The sequence below is a fragment of the Dama dama genome, chromosome 4 (genome assembly GCF_033118175.1).
Source record: "Dama dama isolate Ldn47 chromosome 4, ASM3311817v1, whole genome shotgun sequence".
NCBI classification, from domain to species: domain Eukaryota; kingdom Metazoa; phylum Chordata; class Mammalia; order Artiodactyla; family Cervidae; genus Dama; species Dama dama.
In genome coordinates, this window is record NC_083684.1 from 72,530,441 (window position 1) to 72,552,871 (window position 22,431).

General features: G+C 55.5%; 2 protein-coding genes and 1 pseudogene across 4 annotated transcripts; 2 read left to right on the forward strand and 1 right to left on the reverse strand.

The window, feature by feature from the left end:
- Positions 1-205: 205 nt before the first annotated feature.
- Positions 206-9,928, reverse strand: MZF1 (myeloid zinc finger 1). Of its 3 annotated transcripts, none has more exons than XM_061140472.1 (5): positions 8,429-9,928; positions 7,900-8,008; positions 7,353-7,423; positions 7,123-7,243; positions 206-1,806 (listed from the first exon to the last, which is right to left on the reverse strand). In XM_061140472.1, exons 1-5 carry the CDS (start codon positions 8,822-8,824, stop codon positions 371-373), a joined length of 2,133 nt encoding a protein of 710 aa, XP_060996455.1. In that variant the 5' UTR covers positions 8,825-9,928; the 3' UTR covers positions 206-370. The 3 variants fall into 3 exon arrangements, with proteins under 3 accessions (XP_060996455.1, XP_060996454.1, XP_060996453.1); XM_061140471.1 differs by having other exon boundaries at positions 7,900-8,020; XM_061140470.1 differs by having other exon boundaries at positions 7,900-8,083.
- Positions 9,929-11,852: 1,924 nt separating this feature from the next.
- Positions 11,853-12,700, forward strand: LOC133055259 (WW domain-binding protein 4-like; annotated as a pseudogene).
- A 695-nt stretch (positions 12,701-13,395) lies between these two features.
- LOC133055013 (tigger transposable element-derived protein 1-like) lies at positions 13,396-19,150 on the forward strand. Its single transcript, XM_061140480.1, has 2 exons — positions 13,396-14,860; positions 17,163-19,150. The coding sequence occupies exons 1-2, from the start codon at positions 14,786-14,788 to the stop codon at positions 18,999-19,001; spliced, it is 1,914 nt and encodes a 637-aa protein (XP_060996463.1). The 5' UTR covers positions 13,396-14,785; the 3' UTR covers positions 19,002-19,150.
- The last annotated feature ends 3,281 nt before the right edge of the window (positions 19,151-22,431 follow it).

Consider the following 22,431-nt stretch of genomic DNA (forward strand, 5'->3'; position numbering starts at 1 on the left):
AGCGGAGAGGTGGGTCGAAGGCAAATAGTACAGGAGCCCCGCTGTAAGGGGACGTACTGCAGATGGGGGGCAGGCCCTGCTAGGGGCCACATCTGCCGGGAGCCCTGGGTCTTGCAGGAGGCACGTGGTTACAGAGAAGGTGGTAGACCAGTAGCATGGGCTGAGAGGGGTCCTGGCAGGTGGGCAGACAGTGCAGACCCAGACGGAGGTTCTGTATATTGTTTATTGAGCACCTACTGGGAGCCAGGCCCTAAGAGAGCTGGCTTGTACAGACGTGATCACGGGTCTCCGCAACCCCATGAGGTAGGTGGAACACCTACCTACACACCCTGCCTCCAATGGTGGACGACGGTGGGGCCACGTGCTCCGGCTACTCTGCATTGTGCACGCGCTGGTGCTGAATGAGCTTGGTGCTCTGGTGGAAGCGGCGGCCGCAGTCCTGGCAGGCGAAGGGCTTCTCGCGCCGGTGGGTGCGCAGGTGCTGCGTGAGCGTGGGCCGCTGGCGGAAGGCCTTGCCACACTCAGGGCAGGCGAAGGGCCGCTCGCCCGTGTGGATGCGCCGGTGCTGCGTGAGGTTGGCGTGCTGCCGGAAGCGCTGGCCGCACTCGGGGCAGGCGAAGGGCCGCTCGCCCGTGTGGATGCGCTGGTGCTCGGTGAGCCGGGAGACTTGTGTGAAGCCCAAGCCGCACTCGCGGCAGCGGTAGGGCTTCTCGCCCGTGTGCGTCCTCTGGTGGCGCGTGAGCTTCAAGCGCTGGCTGAAGCGCTGGCCGCACTCGGGGCAGGCGAAGGGCTTCTCGCCCGTGTGCACGCGCAAGTGCTGCGTGAGCGTGGGCCGCTGGCGGAAGGCCTTGCCACACACGGCGCAGGCGAAGGGCCGCTCGCCCGTGTGAATGCGCCGGTGCTGCGTGAGGTTGGAGCGCTGGCGGAAGCTCTGGCCGCACTCGGCGCACCGGAAGGGCCGCTCGCCACTGTGCACGCGCCGGTGCTGCAGCAGCACCGCGCGGCGCCCGAAGCGCTCGCCGCACTCGGCGCAACCGAAGCACTTGTCGCCCGTGTGCACTGCCTGGTGCTCCAGCAGGACGGCGCGCCGCGTGAAGCTCTGGCGGCACTCGCTGCATGGGAAGGGGCCGGGGGGCTCGGGCGCGCCGGGAGGAGCGGGGGGCGCGACGCTGGGGCCCGGCGGGTCGCCGTGGATGCGCTGGTGCTGCAGCAGGTTGGAGCGCTGGCGGAAGCTCTGGCCGCACTCGGCGCAGCGGAATGGCTGCTCGCCTGTGTGCACGCGCCGGTGCTCCTCCAGGCGCGCGCTGCGGACGAAGCCCTGGCCGCAGTCGGGGCACACGAAGGGCCGCTCCTCCGTGTGCGTGAGCTGGTGGCGCAGCAGGTGTGAACTGCGGCTGAAGCTGCGGCCGCACTCGCCGCACACGAAGGGCCGCTCTCCGGTGTGGATCTTCTGGTGCCGCAGCAGGTTGCTGCGCTGGCTGAACACCTTCCCGCACACATCGCAGCGGCCCCCTCGCTCAGCTCCGGCCCGTGTGCCGGGGCGCCCCCGAGCCCGGCTGCGTCCCCTGGGGGCACGCCAGCTCGCCGCGGCTAGTCCGCGGCCCACGCCCTGGCGGGCATCCTCCGTGGGGTCCGGCTCACCTCCCAGGTCGCTGGAGAGCACTAGCGCGTGTGAAAAGCCAGCTTCGTGGGAGGCTGACTTGAGTCGGCCTGTGAGGCTGGCCACACCGAGGTCCCAGGGCAGGTGGATGTGAGGGCTCACGATGTCTGAGTCCACAGAGACGCTGTCCATCTGGAGTGTAAACCCTGCATGGCACAAGGGGATCCACTCATTGATGACAGAGAACCCGCTGGTGCCCAGAGACACTCCAGCCCTGGCGAAAGGGTGTGAAATGGAGCGACCTAAAACTGTCCAAGGAGGCAGACAGAAGTCACCTGGGCAGGGGCAGGGGTTCTGTCCGAACAGGCTTCCGAAGGCGGTAAGGATGGGACAGACAGGTGGAAGACTAAAAACGGGCGACCGGCTTTCCAGGAGTGGCATAAGTTTGCAAAACCGCCTTTCCGGAAGGGCTGTAGTGCAAAGGTGGCCCTTGCACTGGGCAGGTGGGTGATGTTGGTTCTCACAGATGCGGAGAAGTGGGTGGGTTTGAGGGAGGCTAGAAGTGGAGCGGACAGGCGGGAAATTCTGGCACCAGGACTTCTGTCTGCTGTGCCGTGCCTGTGATGCCCGCGGGACTCCTGTGGTGCTGCTGAGACCTCTGCAGCCACTGGGGCACAGGAGTCTGGCCCTGTCTGTAGGGAAGTGTGGATGTGGTACCGTGGCATTTACAGGGCACACGGAACCCTGGGCCTGCCTGTGATCAGACAGGGGTGGGCGTCTGGCTCAAAGGAGCAGGTTCCAGCCAGGCTGTGAGCACTCCATCCTTAGATGCTGGAGGAGGGAGGAGATGTAAGCACAGCACAGAGGAGGAGGGGGTTACATCAGGGACACAGAGAGGGGAACAGGGGTTTCAGGGATGACAGAAAATCTATAAGCTGCCAAGGAAAATGCAGATAAATTATACTGCATCAAAGGAAATCATTTGTGCTCAGCAAAAACCCTCAAGAGTCAAAAGATGAATGACAAACTGAGGAACCCTCCAGAGGCAAGGGTCTAATTAACCAAAGTAAGAGCAGCAATCAGTCAGCAGGAAAGAATGTGGGCAGAAGACTGGAAAAGAAAAGGAAATGTCACTGATGCTTAAATTCCCTAAAACATGCTTAGTTCCCCCCATAAGAAAACTGCATATTAGGGCTATACTCATCTGCAGTTTCACATCCTTACTCCAGAACCCAAGTGTCTGTGTGCATTGCTGGTGAGCACAGACAGAAGTTGGTGTCGTCAAGTACATCAAACAATAAATTTCCCGTGGGCTAATCCAACGATTCCACTTTTAAGTACTTCTCCACCAGTTGTGTTCCTCCCTGTGTGAAATGACCGGTATAGTGAGAGAGTCAATTCCTAGGCAGGTTGATAAGAAGTCTAGGGGTCCCCATGGAGAGAGGGGTCTGGAATTCTCAAGGAGGCAGAAAGGACAAACTTTTTTCCCTCTATAACAATAATGTATCCTGCTTGAGGACAGTCTCTGGAAAAAACCTTCTGGCTAGTTCTGTTATCTCAATATGTAAATCATGGGAGTAGGTCTGGTGAGGTCTTTACAACCTCTAGACATTCTTGATTCACTGTAATAACTAATTTGAGAGTATATAATTCCAGTGCTAAGACTAGCAAGGGGGTACTCTTTCTACCCCCTTCTGATATCCATGTCAGAAGCTTTGTCTATCTCCTTTATACTTTAATAAAACTGTATTACACAAAAGCTCTGAGTGACCCAGCCTCATCTCTGGCCCCGGATTGAATTCTTCTCCTCCAGAGGCCAAGAACCCCGGCGTCTTTGCGTGATTCAGCAACAACCTTTCAATAGGAGGGTTCTCAGTTCTCACTGAAAAATAACTCAAAAGAGTGTCAGTGGGAACCTGGATGGGTAAACAGGTGTGTTGTGGGGAGCTGTCCAAAGAGGAGGGCGCTCGCTGCTGTGTGTTCAAGTGGGAAGATGCACGAAAAATGTCAGGCAGAGAACAGGGTGAAGATTAAGCCTCCATGTGTGTTTTAAAGACGGCAAATGAGTATGCATCCACATTTGTGTTTGCTTTCCTGCACACAGAATCTTTCTGTAAGTCCATACAAAAGACCGGTGCTGCTGGCTGTTGGGGTGCAGGACCGTGTGACTCAGGCAGGGGAGGGGCGCTCCGCTGTATATGCCCTTGGGCCTTCTGAATTTTCTAACGTGAATGCTACCTATTCAGAATGTTCTCCTGATGAAAACACTGGCTGCACTGATGTTCCATGGAGGGCAAGGGGAGCAGCCAGGACACCCGGTGCGGAGCCCACAGTGGCTGAGGGAACCGGTATTTGAAGCAGGGGCCATAGTTGTCTGTGGGTGAGTGCAGCCTGAGGAAAGATGGGACTGCAGAGAAAGGACCTGCTGAGGAGCTGTAGGTGGAGCCGCCAGTGTGGCTGGAGAGAGCGGAGGCTGCGCTGTGCTGAGAGAGGCAGGGCGCTAGCTGCCCAGCAGGGCCCCCAGCTGAAGGCTGAGACAGCGGAAGGGGTGGCTGGCTGCCAGACCTCCTCTCAGCTTCAGCATGCAGCACTGACAGAACATAAGAGAAGAACCTTAAAAATACCTGGGACAGCTCCAAGACAATAAAGGACCGTCCAGAGCTTGTGCACCGTGCTCGAAAGTGGTAAGGCTGTAGAGACTGGGGGCTGAGGCCAGGCTCTGCCGTGAAGCTGGGGGTTGAGGACTTGGCCTGGGTGAGCTCAGTCCACCCACAGACTTTTGGTGTGGGTGAGCCTGCAGAGGGATCTCCACTGAACAGCTGGGGGCCCAGGTGAGCCTTCCAGTTCAGAGTCACGATGGACTCTGTGGCAGCCTGTCACCCAGGATGATGCTTAGTGCAGGGACAGATGAGGAACTCCCCGAGCCATGAAGGGCAGGCTGTTCGCAGTGCAACCAGTGGGAGCACTCGCACCTCAGGAAACCAAGCTAGCTAACAAGTCCAGAAATAACATCAGGTATGTCCAGGTTCTCAAAGGATGGGTCAACATCCATGAAGAAAGAATGAGTTTGGGCCCTTTATTGATAAAAACAGCAAATGGGGACTTCTGGGTAATAACAGTATCTATTTACATTGGTTTCATTGTGAAACAGCATTAAAAACCTCCATAAAGGTTTTCTTTGGTTTTGTTTTCTTCAAGATATAAAATCCACAAAGATGAAAAGGAAAGGAAACAAAGCAACCCCTGATATTTCTACTCTGGATGGGAGACCAAGCAAACAGTAATTGTGCAGCAGTGGGGAAAAATGGAAAGAAATCAGCCTGTTTGATCTCAAAGGCTTGAAATGTTCAGGATTCGGAAGGACCAGGTCCCTCTGGCCATGCAGGTAAAGGGGCAAGGACACCAGGTGGGCAGGGGAAGCTGACTCAAGCTGAAGCTAGGCTACCTCAGGGAACAGCGCTTGGCCCTCTGTGCACACAATTCTGAGGAGATGGAGGATGCAGGCGGGCATTGCAGTAGCTCTGATTTCTGGATCTCTTCTCCCATCCTGGCAAAAGGCTGGGTTGAGGGTGTGCGCCAACACTGAGGAAGTCGAGGGGGTAAGTGAAGCCACCCAGGGGACTGAGATGCCAACCTGTCTCCTAGCCGGGATGCAGGCAAGAGGCTAGACATGCCTTCTTAGGACACTCAGAGAAGAGAACTGAAGACCCTCACAGCAAGGGTGCCGCCTCCACGCAGCCCAGCCAGGGTGCCCTATGACTCCTTCAGTGGCATCCACGGTTGCTCCACCCACCCACACATGTCTCCCAAGAAGTGGGTCTCTGTGGGGAGCAAACTCTTCATCTCTCCTAGCTGCCCTCTCTCACCTGCCAGAGAGATCAGAGAGAACACTGGGAGAAAGCTTGAAGACAAGTCATCATTTGTTGGGCTCCAAAATCACTGTGGATGGTGACTGCAGCCATGAAATTAAGATACTTGCTCCTTGGAAGGAAAGCTATGACAAACTGAGACAACGTACTAAAAAGCAGAGACACCACTTCGCTGACAAAGGTCCATATAGCCAAAGCTATGGTTTTTCCAGTAGTCATGTATGGATGTGAGAGTTGGAACGTAAAGAAGGCTGAGCACGGAACAATTGATGGTTTTGAACTGTGGTGTTGGAGAAGACTCTTGGAGAGTCCCTGGGACTGCAAGGAGATCCAACCAGTCCATCCTAAATGAAATCAGTCCTGAATATTCATTGGAAGGACTGATGCTGAAACTGAAGTTTGGCTTCAGTTTGGCCACTTGATGTGAAGAACTGACTCACTGGAAAAGACCCTGATGCTGGGAAAGACTGAAGGCGGGAGGAGAAGTGGGCGACAGAGGATGAGATGGTTGGATGGCATCACCGACTGAATGGACATGAATTTGTGCAAACTCCTGGAGACAGTGAAGGACAGGAAAGCCTGGCGTGCTGCAGTCCATGGGGTTGAGAAGAGTCAGACACAACTTAGCGACTGAACAACAACAAATTATTATCCTCAGAGAAATAAGGAAAGATGTTACAACTGTAAGAACAGAAAGTGGCTTAAGTAAGTATTCAGGGAAAGAAGACACTGGTGGGAATTGAAACTCTACTAGCAGATGTGAAAATCTCAAAAGGAGAATCTGGAGGCTATCTGAAGAAATTTTCTGGAAGATAGAGCAGAAAGAAAGGGATGGGAAATTGCAGAGAACAGAACACTGCAGCATTTGTCCTAGAGCCCAATAACTGAGTGACAGGCATTCTAGAAACAAGAGAACAGAACAATGCAGGGGAAGGAACTCAAAGAAACAATTCAAGCCAGTTTCCCACAATTGAGAAATTGAATTTAAAGTTAAACAGCCTTACCAACAGTGGTGATAAAAAATGTTTTGACCCAGTTTTACAGCAGTTAAGAAAAAAATGTTTGGAGACTGAGTCAATAAAAAGAACTCTTCATCCAGCCAAAATTCAGTGTAATGTGGAGTGTTAGACGAATGTTTTAAATATGTAACACCTCTCAGAACTTTACCTCCTGCTCCAGAGTTCACAGGAAGGTCCACCAGGACACGGGAGTAAACCCAGAAGTGGAAAGGCCCAGGTAATGGGATGAAGACGAGATGGGGCCTGGATGATGGTGGGCCATCGCAGGCGTGTGACTGAGGTGGACCTCGCAGGGCATCTGGCCTGAGAGCCTGGGCGGTTGGGTGGGACACTGTGCTGTCGTGCCCAGTCCCCACCTGTGTGTAGGTCCCTCCTGTCTGTCCACCCTGCTGACCTGCTGTCCAGTCGGTGGGACGCAGGCCTGGAACCTGGGGGCCATCCAGGATGCCAGGGGTGGGAGAGGAGGTGGGGAATGTGAGTCCTGCTCTCAGGAGGGTTTATGGGGCCAGGAGGTTAATGGAGGGCTTGGCTTTGGAGGGCAGGAGATGCTGAAGCAGGCTGAACACTGCAGCGGCTGCCCAGGCAATGCGGGCGCGTAGGTGACACTGCAGAAAAGGGGCCCTGTGTTACTCACCTGGGGAGAAGATGCCCCCAGCTTCCTCCTGCCACAGGGCCCCACGGTGCTGCCTCCAGGAGGAACCCTCAGGCCCAGGCTCACTATGGGGGGAGGCCTGGTCCAGCACCACGCCACAGTCCTGAAACCACAGTGGTCACTGCTGGTCTGTGTAGCCAGGCCCACCCAGGAGGGACCTACCCAGCCCCCACCCAGCCCCACCCGCTGAGGCTCCCAGAGCAGGGACTCACCCGGGCCTGGTGGGGGAGCAGAGTGAAAGGGGTCCCCTGCAGGCTGCTTAGAGGCTGAGGACGCAGCGGTTCTGGAGAAGGAGGGTGCGGTCAGGAAGCTCCAGGGCGCCCCATCCCACTGCCCTCCTCAGTGCTGTGGCAGGTGCCAGGATCCGGTTGGGTGGGACCTGGGGCTGGCGTGGCAGGGGTATCTCGGGACTCACAGGAACGCGGTGTGGGGGCATGTCTGGCACCTGCCCGGGAGGCGGAGGAGAGAAGGGCACCCCCCAGCACTTGGTGCCCCCCCCGCCCCCCAACGCTCCAGTCTGCTGCTGTCTGGTCTGCAGCAGTTGGCTAATCTCACCCCCCACCCCCCCCCCCCGCAGCAGACCTCCTCGGGGAGAGGACTCCTTTCTCCCACACACGGGAATCCCAGGAGCCAGCACCATGCTGAGAACGTGGAAGGAACCACAGCTGTGGCAGGTTTGGCCCACAGGGGAGAATGGCCACCACTGGCTGGGCAGGATGCGGGGGCTGCCGAAGCAGAGGGCACATCTCCTGCCCTTACCTGGCTCCTCGGTAACCTCGGACTCCTCTTTCACCCGCAGGCCCAGTGCTGACTGCTCCATGGCCCCAGGGGGCATCTCCAGCCCAGGTTCTGGAGTCTCAGGTGTGGGCTGAGGGAGGGCCTGGAAGTTGGGGGGCTCTGTCCTCTCCGAGAGCACCTCCTGACCTTGCACCTGGACCGTGACCTGGGCAGGTGCCCCCCATCAGGAGCTCAGGTAGGGAGCTCCCTGGCCTCCACCCTCTCGGGATCCCAGGGGTACTGACTCGGCCTCTGAGGACCCACGGCCCCCAGGGACTGACAAGGAGGGCAGGGACGCCCTGCAGTTGCTCTCCTCTGCCGATACCGCCCGCCTCCCCCCCAGCCCTGCGGCCTGAGTCCTGACTCCAGCTGATGGAGGGCTGCCGTCAGAACCGCGGCTGCCCTGGCACAGGGTCTGCTGCAGGTGACCACTTGCAGACCGCGGGGGACTAGCATCCTGCTGAGCAGGGCCCCCCCAGGATGAGGCGGAGACCCCAAGCCTCTGACTCACCCATCTGCGGGGCCCTCCTGGCTCCCGGCGGAGGCCCTCGACCAGGGCCGCGGCCTCCTCAGGGCTGCCTGGCTGTTGTCCTCGCACGCGGGCCTGGATCTCGGGGGGTAGTGCGCCCAGGAACTGCTCCAGCACCAGCAGCTCCAGCATCTGCTCCTTGGAGTGCGCCTCGGGCCGCAGCCACTGGCGGCAGAGTTCACGGAGCCGGGCCAGCGCCTCGCCGGGCCCCGCGGCCTCCTCATAGCGGAAGCGCCGGAAGCGCTGCCGTGCCGCCTCTGGGCCCGGATCCCAGGCGACGGCTTCGCCCTCCGCCTCAGAGTCCTCTAGCTTCACCGTGACGGGCCCCTCATCTTCTAGGGATGCGCGGCCCCGGGAGCCCAAAGCCGACGGCCTCATCGGAAAGACCAGGCTGGGGCTCTTGAGGCCAGTGTCCACCCCCAGGGAGGAGCACGCAGAGGCTGCTGCGATGGGGACAGTGGCGTGCCGCTCAGGCCGGAGGCTGCCGCGTGGGGCCGGCCAGACCTCGCTGAACCCCTCTAGCTGGGCGTGTGCAGTCTCTGGTAACCCCCTGTTGCTGGGCTGGTTCTCAGGCCCAGAAGGCTCCTCCTCTGCCCGCTAAATCCCACCCGTCTACACGCACGGCCTGAGCCCTGCCCTCAGCCCTCTCCCGGCAAGAGATACCTACGCCTACGACCCCCACCGCTGGGCGGCCGCACCACCGCCACCCCGCCCCCGCCGGCCCATCACTGCGCCATCCACTCTCCTGCGTGTTTCTCCGACTGTTGCCCCCCCCCTCCCCCCCAGCGTGGTTTCATAGGGCATCCCCCCTCCAGCGGCCCCAGCCCACACCTGTGCGAGGCCCACTCTAGGGCACATCACTCTGACGCCATCCTCCCCCTATCCAGACCCCTTTTCTGAGCCCCATTATCTCCTCGACCTCCTGACTCAGGTAGGGCTAGCGGGTGATGGCGTTTCAGAGAGGGGTGCCAGGGGCCCCAGACCGCTGGCCTCGGAGCCTGCGAGGAGAGCCGGAGATCCTGACCCAGCCTATTTGCCACGTAATCCTGCCGTGTCGCTGGTGCCACTGTGAACCTCCGCTCCCCGGTCTGCAAACGGGGGCGACCCCCGCCCCACTCGTACGGTGCGAGTTTTGGAAAGAAACCGGAGTTTATTACGTTTGATTTCGAGGCCTCCCGATCCCGTGAGTCTGACCTTGGCTCCTTAAGGCTCCAAGTCTGCCTGAAACCCCAGGGGAAGGCTGGGCCTCCACGACCCTGCCGGCCCTGCGCACCTTTCCGAACTACATCGGCCAGGAGCCCAGGCGAGCGGCGCTTGCCTCAGGGAGCCGGGGCAGATCCGGGTGCCGCCATGGCAACGGGGCGGGTACTCCAGGCTCTGTCGCCGTGGCAACCCGCTGTGATTGCCCCGCCGCGCGCGACAACCCCGGGCCCGCCCGCAGGGAGCGCTAGGACCCTGCCCCGCGCCCCGCGCCCCGCGCCCCGCGCCCCGCGCCCCGCGCCCCGCGCCCCGCGCCCCGCGCCCCGCGCCCCGCGCCCGCAGGGCTGCCGTCCGGGTCGCTGCCCGAACCTTCCCGGCCGAGGGGGCCCGGCCCTCACCTCGGCGCTCAGCGGGCAGCTCCGCGCTCCCGAGCATGCGCACTCGCCGACCTCCACTCCCGGCCAGACTGTAGCTCCCAGAATGCTCCGCGCAGCAGCACACGCGCCGCCTCGCACCCCGGCCCTGCTCCCCCACTCAGTTTCCACTCTCGCCTGTTTCCACGCTCGCCTCAGTTTCCACCCTCCTCCCGCTGTGATGCCGGGCAGTGTCTTTCCAGACGGTCGGGCCACTCTTGGGGCCGTGTCTCCCCGCTCTCCCAGCCTCACTTTCAGGCGTCCCGGCACCCGTCGACGCGAGCTTCTCAGGGGGAAATGCGCCCAGCTCCTTCTTCCGGGCAGCGCGTGGCCCCCCCCAGCAAGTCTCCCTGAATTCTCTACGGGGCTTCCAGGGGTTAGGGTTCTGCACCAATCACGGCCCTCGCTAGGACGCCCTCAGCCCCCGTCTCCATAGCAACTCCCTGCCGAGACTGGGTCACCCTTTCCTCCGCCCTGGGGACCGCAAGCGAGCCTCCCATTTTCGCCCTGCAGAGAGCCAGGGCCCCGGGCCCGGGCCCGAGCGGTGTGGTTGGTTGGCCTTCCGCGCGCGTGCGCGGCCCGTTGACGCTCTTTTGTTGTCATCGGCGGTAGGCGGGCCCCAGGCGTCTCCACAGTAACCGGTGCGCTGAGCAGGTGGTTTCCAGGGCAACCCCGTGTACCGGGGGTGTCTGAGAGGATGGGAGAGGTGGGGTGAGGGTAGAGATGCTGAGCGAGCGAGACAGCGAGGAGAGAGTGAAAGTAAGTGAACACATAGTGACAGAGACAGGCAGGACAGACAGCGTAGAGGGCTTTCAACTCTCAGAGACCTAGATCAGAGAGTCAGGGCTGGTCAGACGTGTGTCAGAACAGTCAACAAGAGGGAGAGAAATCAGGGCCGGGATGGAGAGGAAAGGAGAGACAAAGGGTGAATCGATTTACAGCGAGACGTGCAGTTCGAGAGATTCAAGTGACAGACGAGGATCAGGAGTACAGAAGCAAGAGGAGAGACGGGGACAGAAATTGGAGATAGAGTGAAATGGGTCGAGAGTTTTCAAGGGTTCAGAGAAGGGTGACAGCAAGAAGAGAGACAGACGGAGCAGGAGGGACACTTGTTAAGGAAACTTACCCAAAACTTGTCAATAAGAGAAAAAAGATGGCTGGGAGTCCTAGCACCGTTTCTAGTAAGACTGCTTCAGGTTGTCTGATTCCCTAAGCGAAGCAACTCTTTTGATCAGAGTTCAGATACTGTGACGTTAGATGCTAACTTGTAAATGGTTGATAGGTTGTAAGTGTTTTCTGTCCAGTAGAGAAGGGTACCCCAAGTTTTTTTTTTTAACCACCCTGTAGGACACTAAGATGCCTGCCCACTCCTATGTGGGACACCACCAATCCAACTTTGCGCTATTATTTCAGTGTTTGTTTGTTCTTTTACCTTCTTTGTTGTTTCTTCTCTCTCACCTTCCCAGAACCACCTGTGTCATCCTGCTAGTTCCCACTGGAGGTAAATACCTCTTTGACACATGTTCACTGCGTTTGTTTTTAGTGGTTTCAAAAATTAAAATTTTGACAGTCTGAAGGCAACCATTTCTCCCTGAATGTGGAACAGATAGGAAGAAAGAGAAAACAGTGAGACAGACCCAGGGAAGGAAGGCGGTACGAAGGATGATGGAAAGAAAGAGACCGGTCCTGGCTCAAAGGCTCCAGTGTGCCTCTCGGTGAGCTGGGTCCCAACTCATCCCACACAGGGAATGTGAGCCTCACCCAGGCCTGGACCAGAGCGGCTGGTCCAGTCCATGGAAGACTACTGGGAGTCACAACCAAAGAAATTTCTGTGAGTACTGCAGGTGCTGGATAGTGGACAATAGGCCTAGTGTTTACTTTCTTGGAAGAGGAAAGAATCATAAGGAAAATGTGGCAAAGAGGATATGTGAGGTTAAACAGGAAAGCCTGGAGAAGGGAAAGGAAGAAGAAAAAGCATCAAAGGAGTTTGCTGCAGTGGAGGTAGCTGTCCTGAAAGGATACCAACAGGATTTGAAAAGGTTTGACTCAGAGTCAGAAATTTCAGAGCCAAGCATATTGTTAGTGACCAGTGCTGTTCCATTCATCTCTGCATCAAATCAGCAGGAAGACAAAAAAGACCCTTCAAAGGGCAGATGGGCAGAATGAGTTATCTCTCAGGGTTACCATTTCTATTATGATCTTATCACAGGAGTACCTCAGTGGGAAAAACCTGAAGGATTTCAAGGAAACTTAAAAAAGCAGCAGTGAAAACTGGGTAGAAGGATTAAGTGAAGATGGTTATACATGGTATTATAACACAGAAACAGGGGAATCCAGATGGGAAAAACCTGATGATTTCATTCCATACTCTGGCGATCTCTTATCTAGTAAAGTCAATGAAAGTTACTTGGTACCCTGGAAGAGTCCAACTATCAGATTCACATAGTGACTGATGGGGGAACAGGAAGCAAAAAAGGGAAGGGGTAAGGAAAGTTCTCTACAGCAATGCAAAAGCTAAAAATAAAGTTTAAGGAAAAAACTAAAACAGTGATAAAGGTACTGAACCAGAAACAGAAAGAAAAAAAATACCTAAAGGAAGAGTTCATGAGGTCCAAATGAAGAAAAATCCAAAGCTCATTAGAGAAAAAAAAAAAGTATATATATCAGGGGCTTCCCTGTTGGATCAGTGGTAAATAATCTGCCTGCCAGTGCAGAAGACTGGGTTCGATACCTGGTCTGGGAAGATCCCGTATGCTACAGAGCAGCTAAGCTCATGCACCGCAACTATAGAGCCTGTGCTCTAGAGCCCAGGAACACTACTGAAGCCCACAGCCCTGGAGTCCATGCTCCACAAGAGAAGTCACCGCAATGAGAAGCCCACGCACTGCAACTAGAGAGTAGGCCCCGCTCTCTGCAACTAGAGAAACGCCTGCGCAGCAACGAACACCCAGCTCAGCCCAAGTAAATACAATTTAAGAAAAAAATCAAACCCATATGGAGAATGGGAAGAAATTAAACAAGATGTTGAGTCCCATGAGGAGGTAGATTTGGAATTTCAAAGTGCTGAAAATGGTATGTATCAACTTCGGAAGCTGATGTTGGTGGGGAACCCAAAGTGGTCTCCTGAAGTTTGTGCAAACTCATGTCCATTGAGTCAGTGATGCCATCCAACCATCTCATCCTCTGTCGCTCCTTTCTCCTGCTCTCAATCTCACCCAGCCTCAGGGTCTTTTCCAGTGAGTTGGTTTTTTGCATCTGGTGGTCAAAGTATTGGAGCTTCAGCTTCAGCATGAGTCCTTCCCGTTAATATTCAGGGTTGATTTCCGTTAGAATTGACTGGTTTGATCTCCTTGCAGTCCTAGGGACTCTCAAAAGTCTGTCACTGAAAGAGTGTGTGCTGGGTCCATCTCCTCGCCGCTCAAAAGCCAATAAACAGGCCAGCTTGGTAGAAAGGAACGTTTGCTTTATATCTGATGCTGGCAACTGGGGTGGGGGGGGAGGAGGGTGTTGGACATCTGTCCAAAGGCGGACTCCCGCCCCCAACAAGCAGGGAGCAAGAGCTGTTATAGACAGAGGAGGGGGGTGGCTACATGCAGAAATCGCACAGGTATCTCTAACAGTCATCTTCAAATTGGTCATCAGTGGTCTGACCAACATGATCTTGGTTGTTTTAGGTGTAGTTAATCTTCAATTCTAGGGTCCATTTATTCCCATTTCTTTGCAGCCAGTTCTTGGAACTGTGGCAGCTCATGTCGTGGGTGTAGTCTGGTCATCATGTAGTTCTTCCACCTGGTGTTTTGGTATCTATAAGACAGCTCACAGGATACGGCTCAGAATATTATTTATAGCCCTTGAGAAGGCACTAAAGGTCCTTGACTATGCTTAATAACTACATTATGATTATTTAGTTTCCTTTGTTTTCCTTTGTTTCGGCATTTCTCTCTTCTCTGATTAAACTTATTCTTTGACTAAAGTTTTCCACAGAAAAAAAGGCAGGCATAGGACGTCGTCATGGTGGTGGTGGTGGCGGCGGCGGTGACAGCGGCAAGGACCATATAATCCTGCTCCATTTCAAGTTTTCTCCCACACCAGAATTCCAAAGTATCAATCCTTCCGTGCTCAGTCTTCTTTATGGTCCTAGTTTCACATCCATACCTGAATACTGAAAAAACCATAGCTTTGACCATACGGATCTTTGTTGAATTTTAAACCAGCCTTTTCACTCTCCTCTTTCACTTTCATCAAGAGGCTCTTTGGTTCCTCTTTGCTTTCTGCCATTACAGTGGTATCACTGGCATATCTGAGGTTATTGATACTTATCCAGGCAATCTTGATTCCAGCTTGTGATTTATCCAGCCTGGCATTTCACCAGTTACTAGCATGCATATAAGAATATTACAGCTTATTAAAAACTTCATGAAAGAGGAAGAAAAAAAAAGAAAGTGACGGAAGGCAGACGGCAGAAAAGACAGGAGAAGGAAATTAATGGGCAAGAAAGCCATCCTTGGACTGACACGGCTTTGAGCTTCCCTGCTTGGACTTAGCGTTGGGCAGGCGCCTCACTGAACTACATTTCCCGTCAGGCCCTGGGCGACCGGGCACAGCAGCAGGCGCGTCTTGGGGGCAGGACCCACGCGGCCCCCTCCAATCCTGGTCGTCGCCCGGCAACCTCCGTCTCCGCCGCTAAAGATGAAGGCTGGGCTCGGTCGCCGCTCGCAAGCGGCGAATGAGGCCGGAGATGAGGAGGCTCTGCAGCCCCGTAGGCCCAGTTGAGTCAGCTGGCCCATGTTGCGGCCCGGAGGTGAGGGCGGTCGGCCGCGCGGAAGCCGGGGCTCCGGGGGAAGGGGCGGAGGCGCCCATACACTCGGTTCTCGTGGGGGGAAGGGAACGGATGCGCGGGGAAGGGGCCAATGGGAGTCATCGGCAGCCCCGCCGCCTTCTGGGAAATGTAGTCTCGCGCCTTCCTCCCCGGCGGGCTTGGGGACTTTCTAGAGGGCGAGGGAGAGAATGTGTGAATATACGGGGGAGTTTAAAATTGTGGGTGAGCAGGCGAAGGCATCGATATGGAGAGAGAGGGACGGGCGCTTGACTTGTTTGGAGTTCGGGGCCTTTTTCCTGGAAGCCTTCCCCATGCTCACCCTTCTGTACGCCAGGTGCAGCCCATGGCTTAGGGTTAGGTACTCTTCGTGGGTGCCATAGACACTCCCCCAAACACGAAGACCTGTCAGGCACCTGTCCTTGTTTTTCACACGTATTCCTTAAAAAAACTTTTACTGTTTTGACCAGGTGCTACTTTCACATGGTTTGAAATGCAAAAGGGACAAAGTGAGAAGTTGGCCTCCCTTCAGTGTACTTGATTTGATAAGTTAGCACATGACCATAGAATACCTCTAGAGTGCCAGGCTCTCCCGCTGGGGACTCAGCGGAGTACTCTGTAGGTACAGCTCCTGTCCTGAGGCAGTGTGTGAGGGATGCATGATAAAGGTGGGGAGGGCTTCTCTGATCGGGTTACTTTTGAGCAGAGACCTGCAGAAGAGAGAATAAGCCATGCCTGTTAGAGGGAAGGGCGCCCTACTGTGGGCCAAAGAGCCACAGTAGCAAAGGCCCTGGGCTGGGGGTGCCCTTAGCCTGCCCTAAGGATGTAGTCATGAGTAAGCAAAGGAGAGAAGGAGGCTTAGAGGCCCTTGACAAAGCTGGTGATGACTGTGGCTTTGACTCAGGGTGGGAGGCCTAGGAGGACCCTGAGCAGAGGGGCCATTGGTTTTTTTTGGGGGAGGGCAGCACTTCGCAACTTGTGAGGATACTAGTTCTCCAGCCAGGGATCAAACCTGTGCCCCCTGAAGTGGAAGCATGGAGTCTTAACCACTGGACATCCAGGGACTTCCCCCTGACTTGTGTGGAGAACCACCTCCTCTGCCCCCGGTGCTCCACAGTGGTGGTGTGATTTAAGGAAGTTCCCCTCTGTGTTAGTTTCCTGTCATGGCTGTACCATATTACTACAGACTTATTGGTTTCAAACAACACAAGTTTATTATCTTAAGAGTTTGGAGCTCCAAAATCTGCAGTGGGTCTCCTGGGCTAACATCAGGGTATTAGCAGGGCTGGTTCCTTCTGAAGCTCTAGGTTTCAGTGGTCACATTGCCTTTTCTTTTTTTTCTCACATTGTCTTCTGAGTGAGTGAAATTTTTTGCGTCCTCTTACACGGATCCCTGATTACGTGTAGGGCCCACTTGGATGACCCAGGATGATCTATGCCTCTCAAGATTATTATTTTAATCACACCTGTCCCTTTTGCCTTGAAGGGTCATTTACTCATTGTTTCCTGGGATTAGAATGTGGATGTGTTTAGGAGGCATTATTCAGTCTCTCACACTGAGTGAGAAGCATGGAGATGCTCCTGCTCATCAGTGTCTGGGAGGTGGATCAGGATTTCTAGACTTACTTCGCATTCCCTTATGGTTTCAAGAGTTTTGCTGGGAAAAAAAAAAAAAAAGAGTTTTGCTGGGGGAAGAGCAAAGTCTCCTGGCAGATGTTTTTGTTTTTATGGTGTGTTCAGCCTCTTCATTTATTTTTTAATTAGAGGATAATTACAATATTGTGATGGCTTTTGCCAAACATCAACATGAATTGGTCATAGGTATACATATGTCCCCTCCTTCTTGAATGCCGCCCCATCACATCCCTCTAGGTTGTCACCAAGCACCGGCTTTGGGCTCCCTGTGTCTACATCAAACTCCCAGTGGCTATCCATTTTACATATGGTAATGTATATACTTTAGTGCTAGTCTCTTAAATCATCCCACTCTTTCCTTCCTCCACTGTGTCCAAAAGTCTGTTCTTTATGTCTGTGTAGCCTTTGCTGCCCTCCTGCAGACCGCTATTTGATCTCATAAATGAAAACTAAGTGAAATGCTCCTCTGGTTGCAAAAGGATGCTCAGAAGTGTGTATGCAGTTTGCTTCACATTAGGGAGAGAAGGGACTGGACCTGCCTCCGAGGCCGTGGCCTGCAGGGCTGTGGGCTCTAGGTCAGAGCACGGAAGGGCCAGGCGGTGGTCTCTGCTCGCTCAGACTCACAGTAACTCCTGTGTGTTCCCCTCTTCAGGCAGAGATGGCGTGGCAGGAGAGGCCCAGGGGCCACTGTGGCACGGCGCTGGGTACCGCCGACGGGCAGAGGGACGAGAGCGTGTTGAAGTGCATGGCTCGGGGAGGCAGCCTGAAGCCCCCCCAGACGCAGGGCTTGGGAAAGGCGCCCCTCGGGCTTGGCCTCCGCCACAGTGCTAAGCGGGACCGGAAGTCCATCACCCTGCACGTGAAGCTGGAGGTACTTCGGCGCTTTGAGGAGGGGGAGAAACTGACGCAGATTGCCCGCGCCCTGGGGCTGGCCACCTCCACGGTCGCCTCCATCCGTGTCAACAAGGACAGGATCCGGGCCAGTTCTCAGGCAGCCACGCCCGTCTGCACCACGCAGCTCACGCGGTGCCGGGGCGCACTGATGGGCCGCATGGAGCGCCTGCTGAGCCTGTGGATCGAGGAGCAGAAGCGGAAGAACCTGCCAGTCAGCACGCTGCTCATCCAGGACCAGGCGCGCCGGCTCTTCGCCCAGCTGCAGCACGAGCAGGGCGGTGGCGGCCGCGCCGAGACCTTTGGGGCCAGCAACGGCTGGTTTGCCCGGTTCAAGGTGCGCCACAGTGTGCTGCTGACGGACGAGCCCGCCGTGGCCGACGCCCAGGCTGCTGCGCGCTACCCGGCGGTGCTGCGCGCCATCCTGGAGGAGGGCTGCTACTCACCGCGACAGGTCTTCAACGTGGATGAGACAGGCCTGTTCTGGAAGCGACTGCCTGAGCGCATGCTTCTGGCGCTGGAGGGGACAGCTGGGCCCGGGCCCAAGGCCTCTAAGGACCACCTGACCCTGCTACTCGGTGGCAATGCGGCTGGTGACTTCAAGCTGAAGCCCCTGCTGGTGTACCCCTCAGAGAACCCACGTGCCCTCAGGGGCTGCTCCAAGGCCAACCTGCCTGTGGTCTGGCGCTCCAACCGCAACGACTGGTTGACGCCTGTCATCTTCCAGGAGTGGTTTACTAGCTGCTTCTGCCCCGCTGTGGAAAGCTACTGTGCCAGCCACGGCCTCCCGCACCGTGCCCTGCTGCTGCTGGACAGCGCGCCCTGCCACCCTGTCCACTTGGGTGGCCTCTCGGCCCACGTGCGGGTCGAGTTCCTGCCCAAGAACACGTCCACCCTGATCCAGCCCATGAACCAGGGTGTCATCACTGCCTTCAAGGCCCAGTATCTGCGCCGCACACTCAGCCAGCTGGCCCTGGAGACGGGTGGTGCAGACCGACCCTCCGTGTGGGAGTTCTGGCGCAGCTACACCGTCGTGACCGCTGTGGACAACATCGCTGAGGCCTGGGCGGAGCTGCAGCCTGCCACCATGAACAGTGCCTGGAGGAAGCTCTGGCCCGAGTGTGTGCTGACTGGTGCTCCCGAGCCCAGCGCTGTACCCCAGCTACCCCGCAGCATCGAGGCACTAGCCAGCCGCGCAGGCCTGGGTGATGTGGCTGAGGCCAACGTTGTTAGCCACCTGCTGCAGGCCCCCGGGGAGCCCATGCCCATCCCCCCGGGTATGGACGGTGGGCACATCCGTGGCCCTGGGCTGCCCTGCCAGGCTAGTCAGGGCCTGGCCTCTAGAAGACCGGAGTCGGAGGCCACAGGGGGTACGGAGGCTGAGGGCGCAGGTGTGGGTGCACTGTGCCCCGAGCATCTGGCCCGGGCCCTGTCCCACTTTGCTGCTGGCCTGCGAGTCCTCTCAGAGAACGATCCCAACCGGGAACGCAGCCTGCGGGTGTCCCGGGCTGTCTACTGTGCCCTTGCCCGCCTCCGGGAGCTGCTCCGGGAAAGGAGGCTACAGGCTCGGGCTGCTCCTGGGCCTCCAGAGGCCCCATGACGGTGGCAACAAAAGAGATGTCAGGAAGTCTGCACTCAGCCCAGGTGGGGCCCACGGAGGGTGGGTGAGTGGCCACGGGTACAGACTCTGAAGGACAGACCTCTTTAAATGACCTGTGTGATTTGAGGCTTGGGCCTGATTGCAAGTGCGCTTTGTCTGATGAGTTTTGTTTCTGGAGGGTAGACCCTGCCACATCTCACTCATGGCTTTCACACCTAATGCACAGCCAACTTTGTACAGTGGCACACAGAGCACCAGGCTTGAGGGCAGTGTTTTCTGATTTGCAGATAAGCTGTGGGACCCAGGAGTGCCCATCCATGTCAGAGACACACCTTGTAGAACAGCAGTTGCCAAGCAGAGCCCACCAGAGCAGCCTTCCTTGTGGTGAGGGGCCATGGTTGAGATGAGCCTCTCCTGTTTGCCGGCCCTGACTGTCCGTGCCCCATTGTGACGTCCCACCAGTTCTGGATGGGGGTTTCCTACTCTCCTGGCTCACCTTCCATGCCATCCTCACCCCTTTGGGCTTCCATGACTTGTGTTGTCTGAGCCTCCACTGTGCCAGAGCCCATGAGCATGTGTGGCTTTTGATACCAGGCACCATTCCTTGCTTTGGAGATGTTTTCTTCCCTGGGTTTCTGTGCCGTGGTTATCTTGGCTTCTCTCTAGCTTCTGAGGCCGAACCTTTTGTCACTTTGCTGGTCTCCCAGATCTAGAGCTCTTTGAAAGATCTCACTCATTCCTGAGGGTTCAATGGCCTCAACATTCACCTCGTTCTTCTGTCCCCTTGTTGTTGTTTTTCAGTCTCTGTTGTGTCTGACTCTTTGCGACCCCATGGACTGCAGCACGCCAGTCTTCTCTGTCCATCATCTCCTGGTGCTGTGCGTGCTAAGTCACTTCAGTCATGTCTGACTCTTTGCCACCCTATGGATTATAGCCCACCAGCCTCCTCTGTCCATGGGATTCTCCGGGCAAGAATAGTGGAGTGGGTTGCCATGCCTTTATCTCCCGGAGTCTGCTCAAAGTCATGTTCATTGAGTCAGTGATGCCATCCAACTATCTCATCCTGTCAGCCCCCTTCTCCTCTTGCCTTCAGTCTTTCCCAGCATCAGAGTCTTTTTCAAGTGAGTCGGCTCTTTGCATCAGATGGCCAAAGTTTTGGAGCTTCGGCTTCAGCATCAGTCCTTCCAATGAATATTCAGGGTTGATTTCCTTTAGGATTGACTGGTTTGATCTTGCAGTCCCAGGGATTCTCAAGAGTCTGCTCCAGCACCACAATTCGAAAACATCAATTCTTGGGCGCTCAGCCTTCTTTATGGTCCAACTCTCACAGCCGTACATGACTACTGAAAAGATGATAGCTTTGACTAGATGGACATATGGACCTTTATCAGCAAAGTGATGTCTGAAGCACACTGGGGTATCCGCCTGAGTTTGCAGACATACCATGTGGACTGTCAACACAAAGTCTGCAACGGAAGGCGTTCTTGTACCCCAGCTAGATGAGCCCCAGGTGGTGAGACAGGGCTGTCTGGCCTTGACTCCTTTCAACACAGGTACCTGCATGTGCCTGTGTGGGTGCATGTGCATGCCCACATGCACCTACACGTACACACCCACATGCACACACTGACACACCTAGAGTAAAGTTGGGAGAGAGCATTCCTGTCACCCAGCTAGCACTTGCAGTTGTGGGCATGCTGTCAACACATAAAAGCAGCCTGAGCCATGGCGGGGGTCCAGCCTTCCAGGGAGAAAGGTCAGGTGTGGCCTCTGGCCTGCTTTCCTGGCAAGAGCAGCAAAAGGGATGCCAAGAAGAGAAGGCGCTTTGCTGAGGAGCCTTGTGACTGGATTAATAAATTACACAAATTATGGGCACTTGTAACATGCTGGATGTGGGGAGACCAGGGTGGGAGAGACCGGTTTCAGAGCTGCCAGTCCAGAGGCGGTTACATTCTGTGTGACAATGGCTATGACGGGTGACTGGTGAGGGACCCAAATCCAGTGGGGGCCAGAGGAGAGAACGGATAGGGAAGACTTTCTGGGAGGTGGTGCCCAGCTTTTGGAAGCCATTCATTTCAAAATGCCAGGCATCAGACAGGGACCTGTTGAGGTGGCCCAGCATGGTGTGGCTGGTAAATGCCTGCGGACGGGGAGGCAGGAGCAGCCCCGGTGGAGCCGGAGTGTGGCCCAGCGGCTAGAGGAGATAGGTGACCCAGTGGGAGAAGATGCTCCCTCCATTCCAATCCCTAAGAAAGGCAATCTGAAAGAATGCTCAAACTACCGCACAACTGCACTCATCTCACACGCTAGTAAAATAATGCTCAAAATTCTCCAATCCAGGCTTCAGCAATATGTGAACCATGAACTTCCAGATGTTCAAGCTGGTTTTAGAAAAGGCAGAGGAACCAGAGATCAAATTGCCAATATCCGCTGGATCATCGAAAAAGCAAGAGAGTTCCAGAAAAACATCTATTTCTGCTTTATTGACTACGCCAAAGCCTTTGACTGTGTGGATCACAATAAACTGGAAAATTCTGAAAGAGATGGGAATACCAAACCACCTGACCTGCATCTTGAGAAACCTGTATGCAGGTCAGGAAGCAACAGTTAGAACTGGGCATGGAACAACAGACTGGTTCCAAATAGGGAAAGGAGTATGTCAAGGCTGTATATTGTCACCCTGCTTATTTAACTTATATGCAGAGTACATCATGAGAAACGCTGGGCTGGAAGAAGCACAAGCTGGAATCAAGATTGCCGGGAGAAATCTCAACACCTCAGATATGCAGATGACACCACCCTTATGGCAGAGTGAAGAGGAACTAAAAAGCCTCTTGATGAAAGTGAAAGAGGAGAGTGAAAAAGTTGGCTTAAAGCTTAACATTCAGAAAACTAAGATCATGGCATCTGGTTCTGTCACCTCATGGGAAATAGATGGGGAGACAGTGGAAGTAGTGTCAGACTTTATTTTTTTGGGCTCCAAAATCACTGCAGATGGTGACTGCAGCCATGAAATTAAAAGATGCTTACTCCTTGGAAGGAAAGTTATGACCAACCTAGACAGCATATTAAAAAGCAGAGACATTACTTTGCTGACCAAGGTCCGTCTGGTCAAGGCTATGGTTTTTCCAGTGGTCATGTACTAGATGTGAGAGTTGGACTGTGAAGAAAGCTGAGCGCCGAAGAATTGATGCTTTTGAACTGTGGTGTTGGAGAAGGCTCTTGAGAGTCCCTTGGACTGCAAGGAGATCCAACCAATCCATCCTAAAGGAGATCAGTCCTGGGTGTTCACTGGAAGGACTGATGCTGAAGCTGAAACTCCAGTACTTTGGCCACCTCATGTGAAGAGTTGACTCATTGGAAAAGACCCTGATGCTGGGAGGGATTGGGGGCAGGAGGAGAAGGGGACGACAGAGGAGGAGATGGCTGG

Excerpts from the sequence above, each read along its gene's own strand:
- MZF1 (XM_061140470.1), bottom strand. The coding sequence starts at position 8,824 with ATGAGGCCGTCGGCTTTGGGCTCCCGGGGCCGCGCATCCCTAGAAGAT. Across the intron at positions 7,244-7,352 it reads TGCTCCCCCACCAGGCCCGG|GACTGTGGCGTGGTGCTGGA; the intron begins GTGAGTCCCTGC and ends CTGTGGTTTCAG. Across the intron at positions 1,807-7,122 it reads TGGGGGCATCTTCTCCCCAG|GGTTTACACTCCAGATGGAC; the intron begins GTGAGTAACACA and ends TGTGCCATGCAG.
- LOC133055013 (XM_061140480.1), top strand. The coding sequence starts at position 14,786 with ATGAGGCCGGAGATGAGGAGGCTCTGCAGCCCCGTAGGCCCAGTTGAG. Across the intron at positions 14,861-17,162 it reads GCCCATGTTGCGGCCCGGAG|GCAGAGATGGCGTGGCAGGA; the intron begins GTGAGGGCGGTC and ends TCCCCTCTTCAG.